General features: G+C 33.6%; 1 protein-coding gene and 3 pseudogenes across 1 annotated transcript; 1 reads left to right on the forward strand and 3 right to left on the reverse strand.

The window, feature by feature from the left end:
- Positions 1–2,124: 2,124 nt before the first annotated feature.
- Positions 2,125–3,744, reverse strand: LOC114384121 (annotated as a pseudogene).
- An 829-nt stretch (positions 3,745–4,573) lies between these two features.
- Positions 4,574–5,194, forward strand: LOC114384122 (annotated as a pseudogene).
- A 1,106-nt stretch (positions 5,195–6,300) lies between these two features.
- On the reverse strand, positions 6,301–12,191 carry LOC114384123 (annotated as a pseudogene).
- Positions 12,192–20,505: 8,314 nt separating this feature from the next.
- LOC114384124 (probable ATP synthase 24 kDa subunit, mitochondrial) lies at positions 20,506–22,341 on the reverse strand (the record flags this gene model as incomplete). Its single annotated transcript, XM_028343790.1, has 5 exons — positions 20,506–20,663; positions 21,162–21,308; positions 21,702–21,812; positions 21,914–22,058; positions 22,173–22,341. Coding segments are annotated over 5 exons (705 nt in total), but the record flags the coding sequence as incomplete, so codon positions are not given.
- Positions 22,342–22,843: the final 502 nt, after the last annotated feature.

A 22,843-nucleotide genomic window follows, 5' to 3' on the forward strand; every position in this document is an offset into this window, starting at 1 on the left:
GAAAATATTTTCTCTTTAGGTGTCATCCAAAGGCTGCATCTGACTTCCCAATAACGTTCTCACTATTAGCATATCACCCTGCATGACTTCCTCCTCAAGCTCTTCTTCCACTTCTGATTCACTAGTGATTTTTCCATCTGCCTTTATGATCATGGTCCTCCTTCTTGGACAGATAGAAGCAATATGTCTTATGCCTAAGTATTTGAAGCATTTTGTGTTTCTGGTACTGGTGTTGGATAATGAGGCAGAATTATGCTTGGTTTCAGCACTGGAAACTGTTGACTTTCCATGGGGACTAGATGAGTTGCCAACCTCTTTCTTGGATCTGTTGGTCCGGTTCTAGTTGAAATTGTTAGGTGAGTTCCTTCTGGGTGATGATAATCACCACCACCATCACTAGCTCCTGCCATAATAAACAAAGAAGAAAATCTTCTGCAGTAATTTAAAAAAAAAAAGGTTTCAAGACCTCACCACACTCTACTCATGTGTTTCTTTCTTTGATGGTAGTACACTCATGTTTGATGCTCTTAATATAGGCTTTTGTGTGATGTTTTTCACTCTTGCCTTTTACCACTCACTCCCTCTAAAGTTCCTCGATAAATCAAATTAGATGCACAAGGTAATATAACAGGAAAAATAGTTTAATTATCACATAGTCAGTAATAGATTTGGATAACAGATTGGAAAACAGATTTGGATAATAGATTGGATAACATATTTGGATAATTGATTGGATAACAAATTGGATAACAGATTAGATAACAGATTGGATAACAAATTAGATAACAGATATGTTAACAGATTTGATAACAAATATAATAATAGATTTGATATGATAACAGATTTGGATAATATATTGGATAACAGATATGTTAGCAGATTTGATAACAAATTTGATATGATAACAAATTTGATAACATATTTTGATAACAAATAGAAGAAACAAAGAAACTACTTAATTACATAGAAGAAGAGAACTAAATGAACGAAGATGACATGTAAACTTTAAATGATCATAACTTTTGCGATGGTTTTTGTTTGAGGCCCACTATATGTCAAAATGCTCAGAATTCAGAGGAGAATGACATTTGGTATGCTATTTTGGCAAAAAAAATGCCTCTAATAGCCTCAAATCCGTGTTCAAAGATCAAACACCTACTTTTTTTCTCTTTTTTTAACTTTCTGCAACCTTTTTTTTATAATTCTTTCTTTTCAAATTCATCTAGGATGATTTAGAAAATTCATTCAATAGGTAAATAGGAAAATAGAATCAAGAGCTACTAAACCCCTAAATTCCTCCAATAAGCCAAACTGGCCCCAAAAAAAATTTGTAACAGAATTCAAACAATTTTTTTTGACACAGAATCTAAAAGAAACAAGAATAGGAATAAGAACAAGGACAATAATGCAACAAGAACACAAACAAGAACACAACAAGACGCAAACAAGAATGCAAATAACAAAATAAGAACAAAACACGAACCTGAGACAAATTACAAAGAAAAAAGAATTGGATAGGATAAAACCTATATCAAGAGTCGAAGCTCTGATTCCAGATGATGTGATCCTGACTAGAAGTGGATCGCTTAATACAGGCTATAGATTTTTGGATGACGCCACTTCTAGAGAAGAAAGATAAGTCAGGGTAGACGCCACAAGGATTACCTTGATAAGTTCGAGATTGGTTCAGCAAGTAACCTAGAGAGAACTTCTCAAAAAAAATTTATCAAATGCCAAAAGTAATTCTATTGAAAACAAAATCCATACATATAGTGTATCTAAACGAAAAGATAGAAATAGACATGGGCCTTCAAACACAGTTTGGGCCAAAATTACAACGAGAAAAATTATAAAAAAAACAATATTTGGCATGGGCCTTCAAATTAGTCTGGGTCTTCAGCAACAATTAATATTCTTGGTAGTGCCTTTACCTCTGGGCCTTCATCCTTCTTCACTTGGGCCTTGTTAAGTATGTCTACTATCATTTATTGGAGGGTATCCCCTGACTGTTTGGTCTTACTCCTGGTCATAGGTCCATGTAATTGGCCAGTTTTAAGATTCTCATCGTTTTCCCCTCATAGAATGCAACATTTTTAGTAGTGTTAGATTTGTTGCTCTTCTTTCTCACTCTTTGATTATGCCTTCAACAAAACTAATTGACCATTCTGGTTTTTGAAAGAAGAAGACAATATAACCCAATAGTATTCCAAATAGCCCTCCACATGCATATCATGTAGCTACAGGTTTCCAATCAAACCTGAATTCTTCATCGTGCTGAAATGTTGCTGAATCTGTTGGCAATTTTTCATCATTGTGGCAAGATTTTGACAAAGGCAACCCACATAGCCCTTGATTGCCTTCATAGGAATCATTCTAGAATGTGTCGATATCTTTACCTATTGGTATCATCCCTACCAGCTGGTTTTGTGAAAGGTTTAATGAAGAGAGGAAATGAAGATTGGTGGATGCCTTCGAAATCTCACCCATGAGCATGTTTGAAGAGAGGTCTAACCATTCTAGATTTTCCAAACCACTAAAGTTTTATGGAATAACACCAATGATTCTATTGTGGGAAAGGTTAAGCCCTTTGAGTGACTTTAACTCTCCAATGATTGCTGGAATCACTCCTCAAAATCTATTATTTGACAAATCAATATTTGTGAAAGTAATTAAGATCCTCTCCAGTTTATAAGTCTTTCCTTTTATCGTGATTACTACAGAATCATTGTAATTGGAAGAATCTTTCCCCCACATTAATAAACTATTTTGGAATCCTGCCATGAATTTGGTTCCTTGATAGATCTAAAAATTCAAGTTTTTAGCCCACTAAGGAATTTTTCTTCCCCATTGTTAAAAGTGAAGGAAAGAAATTTATTGTTAGAGAAATCAAGATTTTTTATAAATTGTATATTAAAAAATTTGTGAAAATCTACAAGGCCACACAAGTTGTTTCATGATAGTCTCAACTCAATGAGATTTTGTAGATGAAACATTGGGTTAGGGATATTACCTTGTAGCTTGTTATAAGAGAGATCACATGCAATAATGCAAGGAAATAGAAGAAAATTCACCAATTGGCCCTGTAAGCCGATTCCCACCAAGAGATAAGTATGACAAAAATGAAAAAAAAAACATTAGGGAATTGTTCCGTTTAGGGAGTTACCAGAAAAATACAGATATATTAAATTAGAAAGTCCACTAATTTTGTCTGGCATTGGGCCAACTAATTGTATGAACAAATTAAGTAACTAAGCTGAGTTAGCCCAGACAATGATGATGGCAATTGGCCCACTAGGTTGTTTCTTGAAAGATCAAAACTTTCTAATTTGCTAAGCTTGTCAAACAAATCGGTGATCTCACCACCAAAATTATTATATGAAAGATCTAAGTTAGATGCTGAAGGTTGAAAAGAAATGATGGAATCTCATAACCTAAGTTATTCAAATCGAGGCCCTAATGATTTACTTGGGTGATGTTCGCAAAATATTGAGCAATGGCTCCAGTGAAGCTATTATGAGAAAAAACAATGAAAGTGAGATGTTGAGGATTTGAAAGTGATGATGGAATCTCATTGCTGAAATTGTTCCAACAAAGGTCCAAGTGTTATACTTGTGTGAGATTAGATAAAAACAGAGGAATAGGTCCTTTGAAGTCAGATGAATGAAAATCCAAATAGTTAGGAGACTTCAAATGGTTAATGGAATTGAGAAGTTTTCCTAAAAAACCAGTGAAAGATAGATCCATGTATCTACAAGATTTCCTCCAATTGAACTCTAGAAGTTCACCTTCAAGATAATAATTATGAGACAGATCAAGATTTTGAAGATTGGGTGAACAAAGTATGTTACTTGCTAACTTCCCTTGCAATATTGTATCTCGAAGACTAAGAGAGACCAAAGAGGATGAGAAATTAAACTAACAAAGAAAGAGAGCTCAGTTCAATGGAAGACATATCTAGGAAATCAAGAGTGAGCTCCCTTATATCAGTTGCATTTAAAATGACATTTTCCAGGGTTGCTGCTTCAATTCTCATTCAATCTGACGATAAGATCAAGCTAGACTAATTTTGAGAGGTGAGATATTTTGGAAGGAATGAGACCAAAAAATTCCATGGCACATAGATTTAGATGAGGTAGAGACACAAGATCATCAAACCCGGAAGGCATTGGAGAAAGGAAAAAGTCATTGAAGGTAAGGTTGAGTTTTTGAAGATGAATGAGTTTGAAGAGAGTAGACCTGGCAATATGATAGTTGTAACAAAATTTTTGTAAATAACTGTAACTTTTCAAAGATGATTTTCTCAAAATCATCTTTGAAAATACCTTACTACATCGGTTCGTCAAGAACCATCTTTGAAAATGCATCTCACTTGCGGCTGCTCACATTCTTCAAGAATCGTCTCTCCAACTGGCCAAAACCCTAAGCCCCAATCTCACGAAGGATCAAAAGCAGAGGCTCTGCATTCAGTGCCTGGCTAGCCCTTCTTCCTGCGCTCCAATAATGATCAACTCGAACCAATTCAATCCCCACTCTCTTTCTCTCTCTCTGTTGCAAATGACCCTTCTTCAGGGCAATGCCAAGAAGGGCGAAAAAACTTGATGAAGTCGACGGAGAACTCGTCCTCTCTATTGAAAAGTTGCAGGAGATCCAAGATGAGCTTGAAAAGGTGCACCAATTTTTTTCAATTCCCCTCCCACTCTTCTTTTTCCTTTTGTTCAGCTTTCATTTTGTGTAATTTGAATCATCCTTCGGGTTTTTCCAAGGTTTTTATATGCGATGTTCAAAATGTGGCTTTTGCTTTTGGAGTCTCAGAGTTGCACTCGTGCTCAATGTGTTTGGTAATCTATTTCTAGTTTCGAAACGTGTTTTAATGAACCTATTTTTGTTTTTTTTTTGTTTTTGGTTTTTTTGGGTTATATTTTAGATCAATGAGAAAACCAATGACAAAGTGCTCGAAATAGGGCAGAAGTACAATGAGATACGGAAGCCCGTCTATGATAAGAGGAATGATATTATCAAGGCTATCTCCGAATTTTGGTTAACTGCTGTGAGTTTGAGTTTTTATACATATTATGAAATTGTTGTTTGTTATGATATTGGGAATGCATTGTTTACTATTGTTATTGTCCTTGGGTAGTTTTTGAGCCATCCTGCTCTTGGTGATCTTTTGAACGAGGAAGATTAGAAGGTCTGACCATTTTTTCATATACTTGTTTGATTTTGTTTGATTTTGTCTACCATAATTTGCATCCATGAAGTGATTTGGTTTTGTATGGATGGTTTTAGATGGTAGTGTGTGTGGGTTTGGAATTGAATGATTATTTTCCCAGTCTTCGCCAAGTAAAATTGACCCACGACGTGACCAACTTGAATTTCATTTCATATGCTTTTACAATTATACTTATTTTATTTTCTGTTATCACTCTATATATGGTGATGATGAAGATAAATTTCAGTTTTAGCCAGGCATTTCTTTTACAATTGCAAAACTTTGGAAAATGCCAATGTCAATTTTTAATTACTTTAGTGCTTTTGCCTTTTCCTTTTTTAACCTTTTAAGAAATACTAATGAAGTCAAGCTCTAGTCATTGAATGGCCTTAATTTGCTCCACATAATATGTAACCTCAATGAGACAATATTTGAGATATAGATACGTAATAAAATTTATTTTTCAAGTGAAGGATTTTAATATTGCAGAAGGGGAGGAAGATATCAGTATCTATGCTCGTTATGTAGGTAAAATTATTTTCATTATTTTTATCCTTTCGTTTGTTATATACTTCTATCATCATAAATTACTTTATTATGATCTTCATGTGACTGAAAAATGTTGTAGGTCTGCATTCATGCTTGGCAGATGTTTGGCATCTATGTTATCGCTATGGTAGAAAACCTGTTGTGATTATAAGTTTTATTTCATCAAATGTAAGCAGACTTCACCTTCAATTTGCATGTGATGTTATTATGAGTTTATTGTCCAACTGAATAGTGGTTTCTATTTGGATTTTTGAATTTATTCTAACACTTTAATGTAAATTACAGTGTTGGATTGGACATTCAATTATTGTTGTTCTTAGTTATTCTAGGGGCCTCACATGGGGTATCTCTTATTTTTCTTCATAAGGCATTAGTAGAAAGAATGAATATAACATCGTTACGTTAACATCAATTTTTTAGAGAATCGATGTTAATAAAAACGTGGTGACATATTCATAAATAAAGAGAGTTGGTTAACATTGATTTTGAAAAAATTGATGCTAACGCAAGTTGATTAACATCAATTTAAGAAGAAACCGACGTTATAACATGAGTTCGTTAGACCTGTTGCTTTTCTTTCTCACTCTTTGATTAAATGCATTCAACAAAACTGATTAACCATTCTGGTTTCCCAAAGAAGAAGACAATACAACCCAATAGTATTCCAAATACCCCTCCACATGCATACCATATAGCTAGGGGTTTCAACCCAAACCAGAATTCTTCATCATTCTTAAATGTTGCTGAATCTGTAGGCAGTTTTTCATCATTGTGGCAAGATTTTGACAAAGGCAAGCCACATAACCCTTAATTGCCTTCATAGAAATCATTATGGAATGTGTCAAACATTTTACCTGTTGGTATCATCCCCACCATCTTGTTTTGTGAAAGGTTTAAGACCGATAGGAATTGAAGATTGGTCAATGCCTTTGGAATCTCACCCATGACCGTGTTTGAAGAGAGGTCTAACCATTCAAGATTTTCCAAACCACCAAAGTTTTATGGAATAACACCAGTGATTCTGTTGTGGGAAAGGTTAAGCCCTTTGAGTGACTTTAACTCTCCAATGATTGTTGGAATCACTACTTCAAATCTGTTATTTGATAAATCAATAGTTGTGAAAGTAGTTAAGATCCTTTCTAGCTCATAAATGTTTCCTTTTATGGTGATTACCATAGAATCATAGTAACGGGAAGAATAGTTTTTGCCTTCCATATATTCCAGACCATTATCGACATTCACCATCATTCCCTTAAAGTCTTCTATGCAAGCTGTTGGTAAATTGCCACTGAAATTATTGTTGGAGATGTCAAAAACCCACAACATGGGAAAACCATTCTTCGATTTCAAACAATTGTTGGTACCATTGAACCTATTAGCATGTAAAACAAGGACTTGCAACTGTTGAAGTGACTCTAGAAAAGTTGGAAATGTATCTTGTATGTTATTTTCTCCAAGGTCCAAAACTCTTAGCTGTTTGCACTTGACAATAGACCGAGGTAATGGTCCATCCAATTGATTTTCATTAAAATTCATAGTCTCCAATGCTTCTATCTCAAGATAGGTTTTCGGTATCATTCCACTAAGGTTGTTCCTTCGCAGATCCAAAACTAAAAGGTAAGGAAAGGTTCGAAGGCATTGAGGAAGCTTGCCTGTCAAGTTATTGTGAGACAAGTCGAGCATCTGAAGGAAGCTTGCATTGCAAAATAGTTGAAGAGATGTGTCCAGTCAATTTCTTATTTGAGACTGAAAAGTATTCAATGCCAGATGGGGGAACTGGAATATCTCCTTGCAACATGTTGAAGCTAAGGTCAATGTATTGCATGGTCTCCCATTAGAGCGAGGGATACCCAACCGATGTTAGAAGGTTATGAGAAAGGTCCAAAAAAGACAAAGTATCTTTCCATGTGCTATTAAACCATTTTGGAGTCCTGTCATGAATTTGGTTCCTTGATATATCTAAAAATTCAAGATATTTTAGCCCACTAAGGAGTTTTGGGAAACTATTGATATTGCATGAAGATAAATATAAAGAATGAAGGTTGCAAAATGTGTAGTCACCCTCAGTGCTGTTGAAATTGAGGTAGAGAAAATTATTGTGGGAGAGATCAAGACTTCCTAGAGATTGCATATTCAAAAATTTGTGAAAATCTACAAGGCCACTCAAGTTGTTTGATGATAGTCCCAACACAATGAGATTTTGTAGATGAAACATTGAGTTGGGGATATTACCTTGTAGCTTGTTATAAGAGAGATCACATGATTCTAAGGAAAAAGAAGAGAATTCACCAATTGGCCTTGTAAGTTTATTTTGGATCGAGTGGCCTCAGAATAATTAAGAAGGGGGGGTTGAATTAATTATTCCTAAACCTTTACTAATTAAAAATTTACTCTTCTAAGGCTTTTACTTATGTTGTTAAGAGAATAAGGAATAGAAGAGAAACTTAACAGAAAGTAAAAGCGGAAATTAAATGCACAGCGGAAATTAAAAGAGTCGGGAAGAAGGAGACAAACACACAAGAGTTTTTATACTGGTTCGACAACAACCTGTGCCTACATCCAGTCCCCAAGCGACCTGCGGTCCTTGAGATTTCTTTCAACCTTGTAAAAATCCTTTTACAAGCAAAGATCCACAAGGGATGTACCCTCCCTTGTTCTCTTTGAAACCCTAGTAGATGTACCCTCCACTAGAACTGATCCACAAGAGATGTACCCTCTCTTGTTCTCAGTCAAACCTAAGTAGATGTACCCTCTACTTGTACCACAAAGGATGTACCCTCCAATGTGTTAAGACAAAGATCTCAGGCGGTTAAACCTTTGATACTTTGTGAATGGGGATACAAAAGAATTCTCAGGTGGTTAGTCCTTTGAACACTTTTTTATTAGGGAAAGGGAAGAATCTAAAGAATTCTCAGACTGTGTCGTTTTGAATTCTTTGACAAGGGAGAAGGGAGACACAAAAGAATTCAGGCAGTTAGTCCTTTGTTCTTTTGGAAAAGGGAGAAGAGAGACACAAAAAGAATTCAGGTGATTAGTCCTTAGCGAATTCTTTTTGGCAAAGGGAGAAGAGAATGAAAAGATGAATAGCATAAGTTTTCAAGGTTTAGAAAACCAGAAAACTTTGGAAAGCTTTTGGTACAAAGAAGAAGAAGAAGTTCAAAGAGTTTTAGGGCTTGTAAAAGATTGATTGAATAAGTGTTCAAGATACTTGAAATGCATAACAAAGCCTTGCTTTTATAGACTCTTCATGTCTGGTCAAGACAACCATTAGAAGAGTTATGACTTTTAGAAAAACTTAAAAACCAATTTGAAAAAGTCAAAAACTATTTGATGAGTTACATCTTTTGATTTATTCAGAAACAGTCACTGGTAATCGATTACCAAAACAGTGTAATCGATTACACAAAGCTTTTATGTGAAAGGATGTGACTCTTCACATTTGAATTTGAATTTCAACGTTCAAAGGCACTGGTAATCGATTACCAAAAAATTGTAATCGATTACAGCCTTTTGAAATCAATTAGAACGTTGTATTCAGTTTGAAAACTTTTTCAAATCCATTTTGCTACTGGTAATCGATTACAACAATCTGGTAATCGATTACCAGAGAGTAAAAACTCTTTGGTAAACATGTTTTGAGAAAAATCCATGTGCTACTCAGTTTTTGAAAAAACCTTTTCATACTTATCTTGATTAAGCCTTTTCTTGATTCTTGAATCTTGATTCTTGATTCTTGAAATCAACTTTCCTCTTGAATCTTGAAGTGTTATTGATTCTATCTTGAATATCTTGAAATCATTCTTTGATTGACCTTTGAGCTTTTTGTCATCACCTTTGTCATCATCTTTTGTTATCATCTTTGTTATCATCAAAACATTTTTGAATCACTCTTGATTCATCATGAAGCTTTGCTTCTACAGTTTATTCCCATCAAGAGATAAGTATAACAATGATGACAAAGAAAAGCACCATTGGGCAATTGTTCCATTCAGGTAGTTACCAAAAAAATCCATATTAATTAAATTAGAAATTCCTCTAATTTTGCCTGGCATTGGGCCAACTAATTTATTCACAGAACATCTTAAATAACTAAGTTGTGTTAGCCCAAACAATGATAATGGCAATTGGCCCACTAGGTTGTTTTCAGAAACATATAATGCTTCTAATTTGCTAAGCTTGTCAAACAAATCGGAGATCTCACCACCAAAATTATTATATGAAATATCTAAGTAAGTGAGATGTTGAAGATTTGATAGTGATGATGGAATCTCACCACTAAATTTAGTCCCACCAAGGTCCAAGGGTTATAGTTGCATGAGATTAGATAAACATAGAGAAATAGGTCCTTCGAAGTCAGATGATTCAAAATCCAAATAGTTAAGGGGGTATTTGGTTTAGTTGTTTTCTGTTTTTATTTTCACCGGAAATAGAAAATGGTGATGGAAATGTGTTTGGTTGGATTTCTATTTTCATTTTCAGTGAAAATATATTCCCAAATGAACCAAAAACTGGAAACAATAAAATCTTGTTTTTAGTTGATGTCAGGAACCTCATTTTAGGTAAAATGAAAATGCGGTGGCAAGGATGTAATTTTAAGCAAATCTAAAAATACATTTCCTTTTGAAAACGCATTTTCAGTGTTTTTATTTCTTGAAAGCAAAAAACAAGAAGTCAAACCAAACATGTTTTCAGAATTCTAATCTTTTAAAAATGAAAATAGTTTTCAAAAAATAAAAACAGAAAATGGAAACAGAAAATAAAAATGCAAACAAAACACACCCTAAGAGACTCCAAATGGTTAATGGTATTGGGAAGTTTTTCTGAAAAAACCAGTGAAAGAGAGATCCAAGTATCTAAGAGGAGTGTTCCGATTGAACTCTGGAAGTTCACCTTTGAGATCCCAATTGTCAGACAGATCAAGCTTTTGAAGATTGGGTAAACAAAGTATGTTATTTGCTAACTTCCCTGCATGTGGAAGACTAACAGAGACCAAATAGGATGAAAAATTGACTAACAAAGATAGAGAGCTTGGTTTAATGGAAGACATATTTAGGAAATCAAGAGTGATCCCCTTTATATCAGTTACATTTACAATGACATTTTCCAAGGTTGCTGCCTCATTTCTCATTCCATATATTGAGAGATCAAGCGAGACTAATTTTGAGAGGTGAGAGATTTTAGAAGGAATAACACCACTAAATGCAGAGACATATAGATTTAGATGAGTGAGAGCCACAAGATCACCAAACCCAGAAGGCATTGGAGAATTGTAAAAATTATTGAAGGCAAGGTTGAGTTTTTGAAGATGAATTTGTTTGAAGAGAGTGGTGTTGGGATGAAATTCACCTTGATGGCAATTGCAACTAAGGTCTAAGCCAATTATGTGACCTGACTTGGTGTCACAACTCACCCCTTCCCACAAGCAGAAATTCTTACCATTTTCCCATGATTCTGTCTTCGGATAACAAGACTCACACTAATAAGAGTAAGAAGAGCAATTGAGAGTAAATGAGGTCTTGAAGCTAAGCAAGGCGGAGGCGTCATTATGGTTGCACCAAAACTTTTCTGTCCTCTTTCCACCTTATTGTATAAGTCATTGAAACTAACTAAGATAAAGTAAATTAATTCTACAAAGTTTAAGGAAATAGAACAAGCACCAAAACGAAGATTTCAAAATATATAACAAAAAAATCAATTTGAAGAATGAAACTATAAAACATAATCTTAGAAGAACACAATTTGAAGTAAAAAAGCATCTTACCAATCATGGCCAATCACAATTAACCTCCTAATTCTAGAAATAACAGTACACATTGGGCCAAAATATCAGAGTATGGCTGAGTACAGCCATAAAAGGAATTTAAGAACATATATTGCCTCAAAAGCATAGTCACTTGTCATAGAAACTACAGCTATTGTGAGGTTAGCTTGGGTTGTGGCATTACCACAGACATAGATACCACGTGGAGAAACAGCTGTTGCTGCTTGTAGCAACTAGCTCTTACCTAGATTACGATCACCTAGAAAATTGAAATTCCAATACTAATAGCTTATATTAAAAAAGGCTTTCCAAATATACCTGTGTATTCCGATGCAAGATATCTGAATGTTCCAGCCAAGCGTGTCTCAACAGAATACTTCTCATCTCATCGTTGATTAGAGTTCAGAATTGGAGGATGCCTGATTGGAGATCGTTAAAGTAGAAGTGATCGGGTTGGCGGAGGTACTGGAGTTGCCAGCGGTGTTGCGTGCTGAGGATGGAGGCCGGGCAACACCTGAAGTCGCCGTTGTTGATGTGCGCGACGGCAACATCGTGGTGGCCGAATTCAGAATCGATTTTTGATGGAGTTATGATGGTGGAAGAGAGTTTGGGATTTTTGGGTATGTGGGAGTTGTTGTGGTGGTTGTTTTCGTGGATGGTGGTGGGAGACATTGAGATTGGGGATTGAGAAATGAGGAATAGAGGCATATGCAAGACACTGGAAATGGAGTTTCAAGTGAGACAAGAGAGAGAAAGAAGGGTGGAAACGGTGAAGACGGAGGGAGGGAGAAAGAGGGTTTCAGAGTTTGTTTAGGGCTAGGGTTTTGTCTTTGGAGAGTGAGAATATGTATTCCCACTGGAGAGTGCGAGATAGTAGCTAGAGGGACACATTCAAATATTAAAAAAAGTGAAAAATCTTCAAAGACGTTTATATAGCCTTCTAAGACAATTTTCGAAAAACATCTTAGTACATCTCCAGTTACTTACAAAAATGTCACTGCCTGACATTCTAAGACGGTTTTTTGAAAACCGTCTTAGAAGGTGCGTCATAAAAAATAATTTTTTTAGTAGTGCAACTTACAAAGCTAGCCCCAGCCAAATGACACACAGATTGATGCTAACGATCATTTTCAGTCAAATTCACTCGATGATATGATGCATGTATAATATTGTTGCTTAAGGATGCATATGCATAATACTTAGTGTAAGTATATAGCTAGGTTGATTATTTTTTATTTCATAGTTATGATGGAATGAAATCTTGATGAACAATGTTTTCCCTTAAAAAGTTCTAATATATGATAATTACAGACCTCATGGCCAATAATAACTCCCAATATTGCAGCATAATCTGCATCAGTAGCAGTTTCTGGAGAGGCCAATACAAGCTTTGAATTGAAAATCTGCAAACAAGAAAAATAAATTATAGATATTGGTTGGTCCCATCGGGGACAACTAGGAAATAACAGTGATTTACATATGTTAAGAGGAAGATACTTGATTTTAGTGTTTATATATGGATCCACTTGTTGCAAACTTACACGGATCATGTTTCCTTTCAACAGTTACTTTTGCTACTCTTGGTGAGAAAACCACAGTGATGTCGCCTGAAGTATTTATTAGTGCAGGTGTTCCATGCTGCAGGTACTAATATTTTTAAATGTCATACTATATATTGTTGTGATGTTCTTTTTTGGTATATCCTCTGATTAGCATCAAAACGGTGTGTCGTTTAGCTATGAGAATGAGGAGAGCAGGGAATGATGGAGAGTTGAGCAGCACAGAGATGGAATGCATAAGGAGACACCATAGGCAGGAAGCAGCAAATGACAATCAGTGTGCCTCTTCTCTCGTTAAGCATATAAGGGCCTCACTGCCTCTCGTCGTAAGTACTAATTCCTTCCCATTTCTCTCTTTTCTATTCTTTTCATTTCATCATTAATTTATCATTTTTAGGTGTGGTCATTAGTGAAGAGATTTGATGAGCCGCACAAGTATAAGCGGGTAGGTGGTGAGGGGAAACCTTGAGATTGGAAGTTTGAGAGAGGTTGATGTTAAGTCCAGCCTCCCTGCAACTACTAGTACCGAGAGATTGGAGATTCTTGATGACAATCATCATATACTTAGTGTCAAGATTATTGGTAGTGATCAAAGATTTAGGGTACATAACTTATAACATCTCTACTTTCATGTCTAGCAATTTACAAATTGTGACTTGTCAGGTCAGTATTAGTTCAGATTTCTTCAATTCTACTGTCAGATCAGTTTTTGGAATAGTTGGTTTGTGACAAGCAATTCCAGTTATACATTCACACTTTTACAAAAACTTAAGCCAAAGATATGGTTTTCATAAACCACCTCCCATTTGCAAATTAAGAAAAAATCTGTCATTTTAATTGTGAATGGTCATGTGGTAAGTTTGTTATCTTTTATAATAACTACTTTAATTAAAATTTATATATAATTAATAAACAATGTAAAAATCTAACAACATATGGAAATTGTATGACATGGGACACTTGGAAGAAGAGTCAGGGGTATTCTGTTCTAAGACATAACACATGCAATTGGCAGAATTTTATGCTACTGCTAAGGTTCCCGCCAAACCTTCTTACAAGCACTAGTGCTGTAAAGGCCTTTTAGATCAGTTATTTAACCCATGCATTAATTGTTTTTTTCTTCCTGTGAAAATAGGACTTGATCTCTGCCAATGTGGCAACCTGTTCTTGGAGTCCTACCATACTGCATTTTCTCATTAGAAGAAATTGAAGATGCTACAAACAACTTTGACCCATGAAATCTTGTAGCAGAAAGATCAGAGACAGATAAAAGAGTTTTCATATTTGTTCATTTCATAGTTCATAATGATATTCTCTACAAGACCAAGTGGTAAATGCCTTAATATTTTAAGTTGATTACTTTTAAGAAGTTGTTGATTTAGGATTCAAGTACACTGAGGATTGTCACTAAACTGAAGCTTCCTGTAAAAATTTGAATGTTTTATATGTAGGTTCTCTATGTTGGGGATCACATTTATGGAGATATACTAAGCAGGAAAAAGGTTCTTCGTATGTCATTCATCCTTTTAACTATTCTGATAAATGGATTTTTAATTTGTATTCAATCTACCCGTAAATTTTGGTAATAAAATGTGGTTATGATTGTAGGAGGGGAAATAATAACTGGAAATGTAATTGAGAAAATAGACATTGATGAAATCTTTAATGAATTAATAAAATACTTGTTTGTCTAGAAACCAATTGTTAACTACTCCTTTTGAAATTCACTCATATTTGTAGATGTTGCTTTAAGTAATTAACTTAAATTTGATACGATGCGATGCTCTCAATGGACAAGATGGAGAACAATGCTTGTAATCCCTGAGCTTGAGAAAGAGGTTAAACTCCTGGGAATCTAGGGAAACCCGCAAGATGCTTATTATTTACCATTATTGACTATGATTATGGAATGTAAGCAATGGATGACGTTAATTTAAAGCCAATGGCTTCAGAAATAGAAATATATGGTCCCATATTATGGAAATTGATCATGCACAACAAAATTGCCTTGTGGAACGGGAGTCCATCTATGAATTACAAGCTCTTGACGCTGATACTATATATATGACAATTTTGATAGAAATTATAAAACAAAATGAAGAGATAAAAACTAAAAACTAAAAGATCAATCACACGTGAATGACGTTAAGACCTGGCAATATGATAGTTGTTTTATATTCCAGGCTCGTTGCTTGACCCACTCAGGCGTAAGGAAAGGACTATATAAAACAGGTTTATTATGACAAAATTTTTTAAAAGAGATAAATTTATTTAGAAAGATTACTTGAGTCATTGAAAAAGTTTTCTAACCCACTAACATGCTGTAGGTTTAAGTAGAACTGAACTAAAATATTTTTAAAAAAATTACAAATTGCAGCCTTGTAGATGAAATACAACAAATATCATCAAATAAGTGAGATGAACTCATTATAAGTCAATTAGCCCAAAGCTACAAGCATCTTACAAGTCAAAAATGGCATTTTCATCATCTAATGAAGAGGTTTATCAAATCTCACAAAATCCATTAAGAAAGAAGGCGAATAAAAAAACTATCACAAGTCAAAGTCCAAAACTACAACTATCTAAGAAGTCAAAAGATGCATCTTTATCATCAAGAAGAAGAAAGTCCATGAAAAAAATGTGAAAAAACAATTTGTGATAAGTAAAAGCTCAAAGTTACAAGCATCCAAGAAATCAAAAGATGCATCTTCATCATGAAGTTTATTCAATTAATCTCATAAAGTTCATTAAGAGTCAATCTTACTTTAAAATTTAAAAAGGAGCACACTAAAAAAAACAAAATTCAGCCACATAGGTAACCAACAAAAGGAACTAAATACAAAACGAAAATTTAAATGAATAATTTCCAGTGTTTTATTCACATCATTCTTATGTGTTTTACCATTATGATTGACTATTTTTTTCGTTAAATATATTTGTTTGACTGTTTTATTATGTTAATTTCACTTTATTCTTATATTGTTCTTATAAAATTTATATATATAATGTTTACTTTTATCTTCATAAGCAGTTTTATTTGAGTGGTCAATTTCTAATTTTGAAATATTTCTTTATAAATATATTGATAAATAAAAAATATCTTAATTTATATATAATTTTTTTATCTCCTTTAACATAAAATGATATAAAATATCATTAAAAATTATATTTTTAAATTTAATTTATCAAACAAAAAAATTTATTTAATTATTTATAAACCCACGCAACACGTGAATATTTATCTAATATGAAATAATGGTAGAAGATTTTAATATAACCGATAACATGTTAACATTTTACATACATTTCTTAAAAAGTAATTTGATATAAATACAAAATTATACAAATTTTATTTGGTTATAGTCCTAAAAATTCGTAAATGCCATTTAAGCCTTGAATTCTAGAGGTACAAAAGCAGGAAAATCAATGTTTAATATCAATTTTTTTTATTGTCACCATAGAATAACATTTACTCACGAATATAATAAAAAGAATGAATAAGTAACACCCAAGATTAGTGGAGCACTACTTACATCTATCCAACCTAAAGGAAAAAGTGATAAGCTGTCTCAACTTCAAATATTTCTACTTCGTTCAGTATTTGACACTAGATATTAAAATTCAATTAGATGCAATGTTGCTACATTAAAAAATAACATCAAACGGTAGGAGAAAAAAATCAATGGACCGTGGGAAATTACAATCCTTTGAACTCCTAAATCCAAATGAGTACTTCATAATGTGCTAGTTCTATTAATATATGACTAAACTTGTACATTAGTTCTCAATATTGTATAGATTGGGCATTTTAGTCTTAGTTTTTCTTTAAAAAAAAACAAACCTTCGTTGGTCCTTAAGTTTACAAAAAAAATCATTCAAATTAATCTTTTTCAACATTATTTTCCATTGTCGTTTTGCACCAAAGAAGACTAAAGTGAATGACATTTCACAAAGTCCAACTAATGAAGGATTATTAAAATCTCAAGGACTAATTTGTAAATTTACTCATTTATATACAATATGCAAATATTCTTTACACCTTTTCCTTTTTAATTTGGTGAATATAAGCAGTATATAATTTTACAATCAGATAGAAATCCAGGTATTTGATTTAAAAAATGGACAATTGGACATAAACCCCAATTACAGACAACAGAACCACTGCTGGAAAACATTCACTCAAAATATAAAATATGTGATGGAGAATCCTGAAGGCCCAATTCGTCACTCAAATTCAGCCTAACTTCAACTCTTCCTTCTCTTCGCATTTATCCCAACTCAACCCAACCATATACCCTTCTCATCCTTTTCCACTTGCATGTAGGCAGTTTGCTATACTTCGGGTCATTAGCTTTAATATTTCCCATCTCATTCTGTAATTTGTGGGCTCACTACTTAAAAAAAGTGATTTTTATGATGTGCATTTAAAATCAGTTGTCGAAATTATAGTTTGAGGGGCGGTGATAATTTTGTAAATATTATTAAAAAATGACTTTGGTTTTAATGAAAATTGTCTTTGTTTCATTGCATTCAAATACTGTTCATGAAAACCGACTTTAAATCAATGATAAAAAATACTTCAAAATACAAACTGAGCTTCACACTCAGTCCCAACCCTACTCCCACACACATTGCAAATGAGAACCAAAGAAAAAGAAAACTTCTTCCATTCTCTGAAATCAAAGTATTAGGGTTAGGATTTTTTCGATCTGATAAATTTCTCATAAGAACACCAAGATTTGGTATTGATGGCCGAGGAACCGGAGAGCACCAGTGCCACTAACAAATCATTGCTTGATAAGATCACCGAGAAGCTTCACGACCACAATTCTTCGTCCTCTTCATTCTTCGCCACTTCGGAAGAGAAACACCCGTTCACTCCGTCCTCGGCACCAGAAAACGTAAAACCTTTTTTTTGTTCATTTTTTCTAGCTCAATTATTTTTGTTTGTTTTATTGCATTTTGGGTTTTGTGAACAAATTCAATGTGGGAATGTTGTGGTAATTACACAGTATATGATTGTGTCAACACCTCATTGTTTCCCGGCACTCTCACTTCTATTCTATGCATATTTTGTTCTTGATTATTTGCATGTCCTCCTTTACTCCTCTATCAATTTTCACACAAATTTGTATCTATGGTGTAAAATCATAAATGATTTAAATTTAATATTCAGAATGATGATAAACTCATTTTGATTATGCACTCACTACTAAAGTGGTAATCTACTGTCCAATTATTTGAATTTTATCCCCTAAAATAATTTAGGATGCTTTTACCATTTTGCAGATGACAGCAATGGAGTAGATGGCTTGCCAATTGAAGGTGTAGAAATTGCATCTTTCGATCAGGTATTTTTTTTTTTTGCCTTCAATTACACAAATTTGTTTGATTGAGAATGAACTAAACCAGTAGAAAGAGCTCTCCTCCTACAGTTTCCTTTTTTCAAAGGGTTTCCCCTTTCACTACTCATTTGCTAAGCTCTCAAAAAACAATTTCTAAAGTGTAAAGAAACGAGCTTTCCATATGGAAGGAGAAACCTTTCCCTAGGGAAGGAGAAACATACATCTAAAGTGTAAAGAAAGCTCTCCCATAGACAAGCTTGTACCTCCAAGGCTCCAACTATGCCATGAAAATATTATGATGATGCAAAAAGCTTCTTTTGTATATCATTTTTATTCTCAATGCAACATTCAGCTGCATTGTTCAAGGGCGAAGGTTGATGGAAACTTCTCTTTAGGTATTCTGATAGAGTAATTCTTCCTTTGTTAGAGGTGTGCTTACACTACACCCTTCCACTTTTCAAGAGATAATTCTTGTAATTTATAAAAAAAAATTAGGATGTAATTAATAGCTAATAAATTATATTATGGACTGAATATAACATAACATATATCAGTGGAATACTGTTAAAAAACAAAATAATTTAGACACTTGTATAATGTATAAAATGATGGAGAGAATACTGTTAAAAAAATTTCTATCATTCAACTTTTTTGTATATGTATCTTTCACTACTAAAAAAAGGACTTTTAACGACGGTTAATAAGTGTATTTAATGACGGTTTACAACTGTCGTTGTTTAAAACATCGTTAAAACGAAATTAATTTTTATGACGGTTTTTATAATAATTGTCTTTGAATGTATGAATCTTTCAAAGACGGTTATTAGTTAATAATCGTCTTTATATGATGTGTCAGCATTTACATTTAAAGACGGTTATTTCTTAATAACCGTCTTTGAATGTCAAAGTGAAAACCTTTCAAAGACGGTTATTATGAAATAACCGCCTTTAAATATATGTTATTATGAAAACCTTTCAAACTTATATTGTACATGGCTGGCGATTTGAAATTAAGTGATACTGTGACAGTATAACAATTATGTACACTATCAGTGTTTATTATATTCTTAAAACAAAATCCTACTTGAACACACACACATATACATACCTAAGAAAGAGAACTGGATCTCCAAAAACAAGATTCTTTTGGCTAACTAAAATACAAGCATAAAGAGTTCTTATGAAATGATATTTAAAATGAATACCAACTAGAGTAGGAACTAACACTGATCCTCTCTTAATTCTCTCGGCTGTACAAATGTCCTACTAGTATACACTTACCTTTTTTTTGTTAATCTGTAGCATCTTAGAATAAATATCTAAAAGTCTTGAAGCAAATTCATCCGCATTCTTAGTTCTGCATTGAGACGAAGAGAGAAATATTATATCTAATTAAAGGCATAAACTAAACTGAGTTGAATAAGAAAAAAATCTAGGAGATTATAGGTAATTACAAAATTATATGACAGAACAAAAGATTCCAACCAAGAGTTGATTAACGTCTCCTTGATAATTATTTTATAATGTAGGAAAACTTTAAATGATAATTGAGCAAATATGATTTTAATGGCAATTGAAACTATTAAAAAAAAGACAATGAAGGAAATTTGGATTGAGATTGAGAAGAAAAAGTAAGATGACATATATTATATAGATTGATATAGATTATCCCAGTATTAATTGGTACTCAACTCATGCTGAACCAAATTCTATTTTTATTTTATTTTTGTTGTACATTTATATATCATGTCTTTTGTATCTTTAAATATATGTTTAAGGGGTTAATATATGAAGACATTTTTTTTTACTATTAATTAGTTATAATAGTTAAAAATTACAAATTTTTAGAAGCACTTTGAAATGTATTTTTAAACATATTAATTAGTAACATATTTAAAAAAAGGTTTTATCACTTGTGCAGAACCTGGACATAGACCTACGGTGCAAGGAAAGGCCAAGCATCATCTTTGGGCTTTGGACTTGGGAGTTAAAATTAAGCAGAAAAAAAAAAGGTAATTATTATGTGCTTATCAATGATGTTCTGGGTCCAAAAGCATTAAAGAGAATTGGGGAGAAGGGGAAAATTCAAGAGCAAGAAATGATATCATTAGTAGTACCTCTTCTTTTGAGTTTCCATTGCCTCAAGAGCATCCTTCTTCAGCTCCTCCAGTTGTGCTTTGGCTACTTTAAGTTCTAGCTCCTCTTCATACTTCGGTAGATCTTCCTTTCGAATTCCAAGTCTAAGGTAGACCACCAAAGGAAGAAAAGGATGAGGGGGGGGGGGGGGGAAGACAAAAAAAAGAGAGAAAGTAATTACAACTGAGTAATTTATTGCGCTCAACTGAAGAGCATAAAAACACTTCAGAATCCTCACCAGCAAATTAGGAATTTAAACAAGCAAATGGAATACCCAATGCATAAAACTAAACATTGTGATGGAATTCTTCCTTCTACTCAATAAAATTTCCTCCTCTATATTTTATAGCAAAAATTCTTACCCTCTAAACCATCTAATGAAATGAGCATTTTCCCATATAATGAGGGCATAAATGCCACTCAACCATATAAAAATATTTATAAAATCAGCAACAATTAGAAGTAATTGCATGCTTACATTCCATGACAATGATGATGAAATAAAATCATCACAAAGACAGATTCAAAAGTTAGAATTTAGATGTCACATAATATTAGCTGAAGCCAACATATAAAAAATATATCAAGGGATATGAACTTACTTCTTATTAATCTTATCAAACTCTGCCAAGAGAAGGTCCATTCCTTTCTTATCATTTCTCAGTAAAGGTTTTTTTAAATCCTTTTCAACTTTGTCCAATGCATCTATCATCAGAGCCTCTGCACCAAGATCATCTGTAAGACCTCTCCTGTAAAAAAATGAACATATAAATATTATAATATATGTGCCCATGTAACAAGAACCCAACACATCCAGAAGCAAGGGATGCCATATGTTGCCTTTTATCTCAATTGTAACATATATATACACAAGTATAAAAAGACAACTATTAGGTAAATCCCAATAATAATTTAGGCTAGTCACAATTTGCAGAAAGAACAAAGCCATATGCAATTTTTAGAACTGGAGGTTTAAAACAAAAGCAAAGTCAAAATGGTGCATGGAATTGAAAAAATCATTTTACATATCACAAAATAATGAAGCTGGTATAACTGAAAAAGTAAAAGGGCACACTTTACATATCAATCATCACATCTAGTTACAAAATGAAGAGTAGAGAGAATAGATCATCATCACACACTTGACTCTTATTTCCTTCAAAGTCAGAAGATAGGTCCGAGCATCTGGAATATCCTGTGTCTCAATTTCAATGGTGGATACTATGTCTTGGGACTCCGGCAATAAGCTTGCCCTGTAGAATGCACAAAAGATTGTAGGCATAACATAATTAAAACAACAAAATGTTGAGAAGAAATAGTCAGATAAAAAGAACAAGTTAAAGCAGAATCTCACTTCTCTCTAATTGTTTTCATGACCTTTGCATAATGAGAAACAACAGCTGGATCTTCTGGGTCAATGGTGATTTTCTCCTTCTTTAATATTCCTATGGCGGTCTCAAATTTGTTCTTCACCTCCACAAAAATGTTCTTCAGCATCTCTTTCCCATTCAATCAAAGAATACGTTGTTAGGACGCAACATAAAAATAACAAAATTTCCATTGAAGATCAAAATGCATCTTTTAAAACTCTACAACTGTATAAGAGAACTCACCGTCTCCCTTAAGGGCAGGAGGGGCAGACTCTTTAGCAAAGTGACGAACTGGAATAGCATGCTCCTTTTGTAGAAGTATTTGACTGCCATAGATCTGTAAGAAAAATGAAGAAAAATGAGCACATGACAAAAAAAAAGTGGATAAACCACTAACATCATCACTTGCTAATTAATAAACAAAACTTATGCATATTAACGATCATGGAAACGTGAGTTTCATATCATTCATTTTCACACACCATTCCGCAACTCAACATGAGATAAATCACAAGCATCGTCACTTTTAAATTAATAAACCAGATTTATGCATATTAACCATCATTAAAACACGAGTTTCATATCACTCATTTCAACAAAATATGACAGATAAGTAACAAGCACCAAGACATTTTTTTTAATCGGGTGGCCATATCACAAATCCAAACAATAGAATACGTAATTTCTCCAAACAATAGAATAAGCAAAGAAAGAAAAACCTAATTGACCAAAAGAAATGGATAAACGAAATGTTAAGCCTCGAAATCTAACGTAAGTTCTGGTGAACGGGCTTCGCGTTATATCTCAGCCGTTTGATATTCCTTCCACGTGATGCTCCCGTCTTCGCCGCCCGCGAAGAAGCAGAAGAAGCGGGTCGAGGCCCAAGTCCAGCCCATTGGAGTCCAGATTCAGCG

This window comes from Glycine soja, chromosome 14 (genome assembly GCF_004193775.1).
Source record: "Glycine soja cultivar W05 chromosome 14, ASM419377v2, whole genome shotgun sequence".
NCBI classification, from domain to species: Eukaryota; Viridiplantae; Streptophyta; class Magnoliopsida; order Fabales; family Fabaceae; genus Glycine; species Glycine soja.